This window comes from Oncorhynchus mykiss, chromosome 6 (assembly GCF_057628025.1).
Source record: "Oncorhynchus mykiss isolate SJ-2025 chromosome 6, ASM5762802v1, whole genome shotgun sequence".
Taxonomy (NCBI): domain Eukaryota; kingdom Metazoa; phylum Chordata; class Actinopteri; order Salmoniformes; family Salmonidae; genus Oncorhynchus; species Oncorhynchus mykiss.
In genome coordinates this window covers 58,127,676-58,136,004 of record NC_143027.1, presented here as the reverse complement: position 1 = coordinate 58,136,004, position 8,329 = coordinate 58,127,676, and the positions used below count along the sequence as shown (strand labels likewise).

Below are 8,329 nucleotides of genomic sequence, written 5' to 3'. Positions count from 1 at the left end.
CAATTTCTTTGGGAAGTCTTACATTTATTTTGAAAGCTTTATTTTATACACATCTACATATTTACAGAAGGGATTTGGAGTCACTTTCATCACACATCAAGAGTACAAACTCCCGTGTGACAGGGAATGTAGACCCACACATAGTATCACACTTTCAGATGCACAATCACTACCATACGCTTACACGTACGTACTACCATGCACAACATGCAAACACGCAGTCCAAACCATCTCACCAACATACAAGTTAAACCAGAAGCACACCATAGTTATGTGCGACACATCTACCACACATTCACACCAACACTTGCACAGTAAAAAAAGACAACCACCAATGCTCAAAGTTGGAGATCAGTCAGAGTCATCCTTGTCTCCATTATCATCATCATCTAACTCCTGCATCACCTCGCCCTGGTATTGGTCCCAGGATCTCCGACTGTATGAGTGCTCTTCCCAGGACCCTTCAGGATGAGAACGGCAAAATTAGGTTTCGGAGAGAAACTAGTAATGCAACTATCCTTACTATGGGAGCTTTGATAATCATTGTGTGAAGCTTTTGTGAACTTCATACAATCAAAATAAATGTACTAGCCTACCTCCATAGCGCTCCTCTCTGTCACTGCCATCCTCATCTGGGTAGTCATTCCTCCAGTTCCCCTCTTCATTCTCATACACTTCCTCATTCACCACCAAGTCAGGCACCTGGAAATCCAAGAAAAGGTTATTCCTCCTGCATAATTTTATGTTATTCAGATACTAACCTTGTCCCATGCTCAATTGCTACTGTGTATAGTCTGGAAACACCGCAACAAGGTGGGACTTGAATTGAAAGTGGTGTGGGTGAAAAATCTAAATGAGAGAGCCAGCTGTATTTGAATTAATTTATTTTTAAGTTCAAACACAGCAACCATATTTTTGAGAAGCCCAATTGATTGAGTTTGGGCATAAAGTTTGTAAAAACTAGTTCTAAGATACACTTTTGACCCTTACCAACTCTCCCTCGTCTGAGTAGGGCCTGACGGACAGGATGTCCTGGATCCAGCCTGCAGCGACTGTTTCCTGGTAGTAAAGGTCATACACGTAGTCGTCCTCCCGTTCACGATGCTCAACACCCACACCCTCTCCAGACACACTCAGCTTCTCACGGAGCATCTTCATCGAGTTACACAGGATCGTCTCTGGGTCAGGGGTCAGCAACTGGGAAACAGTCACAATAAGCATCAAATTCAAGCCATCCAAATACTAGGCCTATGTGTCAGTGGCAGGTAGGCTACAATCTGGATCCACTGAATTCATCATATGGGAACTGGGCACTGATACGTTTACATAGAACGTTTCCCCAGCTCTAGCTAGGGGAGCCCAGCTCACACCTACCTTTCTAGGTGCTTTGTCCGGGTCCCCATCTTCCTGGATGATGTCAAACACCTGAACTTCACCCAGGCTCCAGGCATTTTTCCCTGGCTCCTCTGTGGGCTCTGGCTGCGTTGAGGGGGACTGTTCTGCAGGCATCCCTGCTCGATGGCTGGAGAGGATCCTGTATCGCTCCTCCCGCCTGGTGCTCCACTTTACGCTCCGCAGATCTCCCACAATCCTCTGGGAGCTGCCTGACGGGCGCAGGGCGTGGGCCATGCGGGGGCGGGCCAGTGCTTCACGAACCTGTGTCTGGACTGGGGCATCCTAAGAATGGTGACAATGTAGGGAAACAGTTATCCTAACAAAGACAGTTGAGACTAATAAGACTGGCAGTGCATTACATGAAAAGGTTCACTAAATTAAACTTAGCTACCAAGAACTGTTTCTGAGTGCTAAGAAAACATTAAGATCTCTTTTACATTGAAAATAAAACAATAGGTTATGAAACTAGCTATGACTGACTCTGGACCATGACCAGCCAACTCATATTTTTATTTAACTAACTAGGCAAGTCAGTTAAGAACCCATTCTTATTTACAATGACGCCTACCCCGGGAAAACCCGGACGACGCTGGGTCAATTGTGCGCCGCCCTATGGGACTCCCAATCACGGCCGGTTGTGATACAGCCTGGAATCGAACCAGCGTCTGTAGTGACGCCTCCAGCACTGAGCTGCAGTGCCTTAGACCGCTACGCCTCTCGGGAGCCAATAAAACTTATTTTCTACCCAAACAGGTGTTGCGAAGGATTATCTCCTCCTAGCTAGCTAAATATACAAATGTATAATTGTCCCATGATCTTGAAATGGCAGATGTGCAAGAGACAGGTACACCAGATACTGGTGCTGTGAAGTTAACGAAAACGTAGGCCAGCTCGCGAACGATAGTTACCAAGCTATCTGTGTTGTTAGCCAGCTAGCTCGCTTGCTAATCAACACAAAGCGAACTAGCCAGTTACCTAAGTAAGGATGACTTGAGCTGAAGAGAAAATACAATGTATATAGCTAACGTTAACCAGCTGATAAGCTAACTACAGTTAGTTTAACATCAAATACATTAGGTAGCTAGCTAGCCAAACTAAAACAGCAGACTTGAGTGTCTTGCACAGCACCAGCCGATTGTGTACAGCGCCCACAAAAAACCGTGGTTTGACAGCGGCCCATACCTGTGACGCTACCGTTGCCACGAGTTTGAAGACTGAATTCTCAACCTCTACATCATCGGGCTCAGGCACAGTTTCCCCAGCGGTCTGGGATGTGGTCTCTGGCCGAATACGTTTACAGGCAAGCAGCAACGCATCGGCAGGGTCAGTTCCTCTCTTTCTTTTCACCCGGAGAATAGTGGTGCTTGGATCCATGGCTGCTCCAGCTGGCACTACCGTAACTAGCTAGCTATAGTCGCACTTGTGAAAGAGGAGGCAGGATTCTCCCAATACTATGGTATCTTCTTCGATTAGGTTTTACGGCGGTTGGCATCCAACAAATGTTGCATTGCCGCCACCTACTAGACTGGAGTATACTCCTTATACTTAAAATAAATAATCATAAAATACATAAATCAACACATACCCTACCATCTAACCCTACTCCACTAAATACATATTTTTAATCCTACCTCAAGCCAACAGCCTAAAAGGTTGGGACACCACCAATTAACACCTTGTAACTCTTCTGACCCAAATAACTCTTTGCAGCTGCCACCAATATTCAGTGACTTATGTTCCATCCCTGCAGTACAGTTGATAACCATTGCTATAAATAATAAAAATCCAACCTCACTGAAACATATATCACTTGTTGGCCTGTACTGGTACAGATCTAGTACTCACACCACTCCTCTCAAGATCCCTCCCCCTTGACCCATCTTCCTCTACTTTCTTCACCGCCTCAGCGTACCACAACTTCTGCACTACTCTAACCCTGGAAACCTCAAACTGCCTCTCTCGCACAGGATATTTCTGAACCCCAGCCCCATGGGCACCCCTACAATTAACACATATAACTAATTTCCCCAATGTTACACATTCCTTTGTCTCATGCCCTCCTGCACACTTCTCACACCTAGGAACCTCCCTCCTACACACTACTGCCACATGCCCATAAGCTTGACACCTGTAACAATGTAATGCATTCAGCACAAATACTCAAATCTGTAAAGCTCAATCTGCTTACACCTCTTCCATTCTTCTTTAACAAACAATCTCTCTTTTTTTCTGCCATTTTTAACAGACTCAAGCTCACCCTCTTCCTCCTTCTCTCTCTTCGTCCTCCTCTGCCTCTCTTTTTCCCTTAATTCCTTCTCCGTATTCCAAGTATCCGTCTCCTTATGATAATACTCCACTTCTCCTGACACACTTCTTGTTCTTGCCCTTTCAAGGGACGCCATTTTACTGGCTGTCACAATCTCTGTACAATCAACATGAACCCCTCGGGATGTAGAGCTCAACAGTGCATCCCACTTGTAAAGCAGCTGCTTTGTGTTGATGTTCTTCTTTGTCAGTAGCTACAGTGCCTTGCGAAAGTTTTCTCAATTATTTTAATCACCTTCGCATAGGAGATTCGATTGACCGCTCAAACTTTTGCCACCTCAATTCAACCTTACAGGGCACTCCAGGAACTCGGGATCATGATCCCTACCACATGCTTCAAGAGGGCCACCATTGTTCCTGTTCCCAAGAAAGCTAAGGTAACTGAGCTAAACGACTACCGCTCCGTAGCACTCACTTCCGTCATCATGAAGTGCTTTGAGAGACTAGTCAAGGACCATATCACCTCCACCCTACCTGACACCCTAGACCCACTCCAATTTGCTTACCGCCCAAATAGGTCCACAGACGATGCAATCTCAACCACACTGCACACTGCCCTAACCCATCTGGACAAGAGGAATACCTATGTGAGAATGCTGTTCATCGACTACAGCTCGGCATTCAACACCATAGTACCCTCCAAGCTCGTCATCAAGCTCGAGACCCAGGGTCTCGACCCCGCCCTGTGCAACTGGGTACTGGACTATCTGACGGGCCGCCCCCAGGTGGTGAGGGTAGGCAACAACATCTCCACCCCGCTAATCCTCAACACTGGGGCCCCACAAGGGTGCGTTCTGAGCCCTCTCCTGTACTCCCTGTTCACCCACGACTGCGTGGCCACGCACGCCTCCAACTCAATCATCAAGTTTGCGGACGACACAACAGTGGTAGGCTTGATTACCAACAACGACGAGACGGCCTACAGGGAGGAGGTGAGGGCCCTCGGAGTGTGGTGTCAGGAAAATAACCTCACACTCAACGTCAACAAAACTAAGGAGATGATTGTGGACTTCAGGAAACAGCAGAGGGAACACCCCCCTATCCACATCGATGGAACAGTAGTGGAGAGGGTAGTAAGTTTTAAGTTCCTCGGCATACACATCACAGACAAACTGAATTGGTCCACTCACACAGACAGCATCGTGAAGAAGGCGCAGCAGCGCCTCTTCAACCTCAGGAGGCTGAAGAAATTCGGCTTGTCACCAAAAGCACTCACAAACTTCTACAGATGCACAATCGAGAGCATCCTGGTGGGCTGTATCACCGCCTGGTACGGCAACTGCTCCGCCCACAACCGTAAGGCTCTCCAGAGGGTAGTGAGGTCTACACAACGCATCACCGGGGGCAAACTACCTGCCCTCCAGGACACCTACACCACCCGATGTTACAGGAAGGCCATAAAGATCATCAAGGACAACAACCACCCGAGCCACTGCCTGTTCACCCCGCTATCATCCAGAAGGCATTGAGTGGCTGCTGCCAACACACTGACTCAACTCCAGCCACTTCAATAATGGGAATTGATGAGAAATGATGTCAAATATATCACTAGCCACTTTAAACAATGCTACCTAATATAATGTTTACATACCCTACATTATTAATCTCATATGTATACGTATATACTGTACTCTATATCATCTACTGCATCCTTACGTAATACATGTATCACTAGCCACTTTAACTATGCCACTTTGTTTACATACTCATCTCATATGTATATACTGTACTCGATACCATCTACTGTATCTTGCCTATGCTGCTCTGTACCATCACTCATCCATATATCTTTTTGTACATATTCTTTATCCCTTTACACTGTGTATAAGACAGTAGTTTTGGAATTGTTAGTTAGATTACTTGTTGGTTATTACTGCATTGTCGGAACTAGAAGCACAAGCATTTCGCTACACTCGCATTAACATCTGCTAACCATGTGTATGTGACAAATAAAATTTGATTTGATTTGAAGTGCAACACCGTCGTTCTTCTACACACCGTTCTTCAGTATACTCTGTCTGTCTGCACACACTTGAAACATGGCCAAATACTTTACAATTCTTACACTGCAATGGTTTGGGGATGAAAGCTCTTACGACGTATCTTACATAACCAAGCTTCACATACGTAGGTATTTTCTATTTTTCGAAAAATAAAGGGTCAGATGCCGGGCACCAACCACACCAGGAATTATCTTCAGGTATTCAACCTGAACATTATTCGTCACCCCTGAGATAACTCCTTTGACGGGTGCTCTACTCCAAAGTTCAAAACTTCTGTTGTCCGGATTCTTTTGTGGCTCACTGCAACCTTCCTCTGTTCTTCAGACATGCAATTCATCAAAATAAGACCACTCCTGGTCACGCTGACAGACTCCACTTTTTCCAGCTCATACTTCACCGTTTTAAACACCTCAAACAGGTCTCCCACATATGCATCCTTACTCAACAAAAGCATCCCAACAAGGAGCGATTCATTATCATTCATACACATATCCTCCACTACAATTTTAGACAATTTCCTTTTTGTTCCAGTTTTCGATACTACTGCTGTCCATTCAGAACATTCAACATTGCGCGACGCGCTCTTTGTTTTGAACACTTCCGCCATCTTTCCTTCCTTCTCGGGAAAGGACGTCAGAAGATCTTCCAGGAGGCAGGGTTGCCTGGTCTAGCTACATTTCTAGCCTCAATGACTACTCAAAACCCGCACACAAGGCCTGAAAACTAGCCCCAAATAGTTTTTCACAGCAAGAGAGGAGTTGCCACATTTAGCCAAATAAACTTTTTCAATAACATTATCAATCGAATTAAAAAGGAATATCGACTTAACTTCTAACGACATAAGAAGCAAAATGAGGTTTTCCATCAAAATAATAATTATGACCTAATGTGAATAATAAAGGAATTTGAAAATGTCGCAAGAGAAAATGTCATTTGCCCTTATTAAACGAATGTTAGACTATTTTCTGGCAATTGTGCCGTTATGTGCCAGACGTTAAGACTACAAACCATTACAAATGGCTTCTTTGCGAGATTGCCTTATCATTTCAATGGGCATAGGCTAGTTTTACTGACTAAAATCTGGGTTTATGATTGTAATCATACTTTGTACTACTTAAGTACTACTTAAGTCGTTTTTTGGGGGGGGATCTGTACTTTACTATTTATATTTTTGACAACTTTTACTACATTCCTAAAGAAAATAATGTACTTTTTACTCCATAAATTTTACCTGACACCCTAAAGTACTCATTACATTTTGAAAGCTTAGCAGGACAGGAACATGGTCCAATTCACGCACTAATCAAGAGAACATCCCTGGTCATCCCTATTGCCTCTGATCTGGCGGGATGACAACAGCCAGTGAAAGTGCAGGGCGCCAAATTCAAAACAACAGAAATCTCATAATTAAAATTCCTCAAACATACATGTATTTTATACAGTTTTAAAGGTAATATTGTTGTTAATCCCACAACAGTGTCCGATTTCAAATAAGCTTTACAGCGAACGCACCACAAACGATTATGTTAGGTGACCACCAACTCACAGAAAAACCCAGCCATTTTTCCAGCCAAAGAGAGGAGTCACAAAAAGCAGAAATAGAGATAGAATTAATCACTACACTTTGATGATCTTCATCAGATGACACTCATAGGAATTCATGTTACACAATACATGTATGTTTTGTTTGATAATGTTCATATTTATATAAAAAAATCTCAGTATACATTGGCGCGTTACGTTCACTAGTTCCAAAAACATCCGGTGATATTGCAGAGAGCCACATCATTTTACAGAAATACTCATTATAAATGTTGATAAATACAATTGTTAGACATGTAAATATAGATATACCTCTTCTTAATGCAACCGCTGTGTCAGATTTTAAAAAAAAAATGCAAACCATGCAATAATCTGAGTACGGTGCTCAGAAAATAAATACAATTATCCGCCATGTTGGAGTCAACAGAAATCAGAAATCACATTATAAATATTCCCTTACCTTTGACGATCTTCATCAGAATGCACTCCCAGGAATCCTAGTTCCACAATAAATGCTTGATTTGTTCGATAATGTCTATTATTTATGTCCAAGTAGCTACTTTTGTTAGCACGTTTAGTACACAAATCCAAACGCTCTTGCAGGTCCATCCAAACGTCGGACAAAAACATCAAAAAGTTATATTACAGGTCGAGGAAACTTGTCAAACTAAATATAGAATCAATCTTTAGGATGTTGTTATCATAAATCTTCAATAAAGTTCCAACCGGAGAATTCCTATGTCTGTAGAGAAGCCATGGAAACCAGGTCGCTATCATGTGAAATGCGCGTGACCAGGACCTGGCTCTCTGCCAGACCACTTACTCAAAGAGCTCCCATCCGGCTCCACAACACAGTAGAAGCCTCATTCACGTTTCCAAAGACGGTTGACATCTCGTGGAAGCCCTGGGAAGTGCAACTTTATCCATATCCCACTGTGTATTCAATAGGGTCTGGGTTGAAAATCGACCAACCTCAGATTTTCCACTTCCTGTTTGGATATCTTCTCAGGTCTGCCATAGGAGTTCTGTTATACTCACAGACATCATTCAAACAGTTTTAGAAA

The 8,329-nt window shown here is 43.7% G+C and overlaps 1 protein-coding gene across 1 annotated transcript; it reads right to left on the bottom strand.

Annotated features, from left to right (window-relative positions):
• Positions 1 to 3: 3 nt before the first annotated feature.
• LOC110526238 (putative RNA polymerase II nuclear localization protein SLC7A6OS) lies at positions 4 to 6,352 on the bottom strand. The gene is made up of 5 exons (XM_021607033.3): positions 2,578 to 6,352; positions 1,375 to 1,677; positions 991 to 1,197; positions 597 to 702; positions 4 to 461 (listed from the first exon to the last, which is right to left on the bottom strand). The coding sequence occupies exons 1-5, from the start codon at positions 2,767 to 2,769 to the stop codon at positions 352 to 354; spliced, it is 918 nt and encodes a 305-aa protein (XP_021462708.3). The 5' UTR covers positions 2,770 to 6,352; the 3' UTR covers positions 4 to 351.
• Positions 6,353 to 8,329: the final 1,977 nt, after the last annotated feature.

Excerpts from the sequence above, each read along its gene's own strand:
- LOC110526238 (XM_021607033.3), bottom strand. The coding sequence starts at position 2,769 with ATGGATCCAAGCACCACTATTCTCCGGGTGAAAAGAAAGAGAGGAACT. Across the intron at positions 1,198-1,374 it reads CGGACAAAGCACCTAGAAAG|TTGCTGACCCCTGACCCAGA; the intron begins GTAGGTGTGAGC and ends ACTGTTTCCCAG. Across the intron at positions 462-596 it reads CAGAGAGGAGCGCTATGGAG|GGTCCTGGGAAGAGCACTCA; the intron begins GTAGGCTAGTAC and ends CTCATCCTGAAG.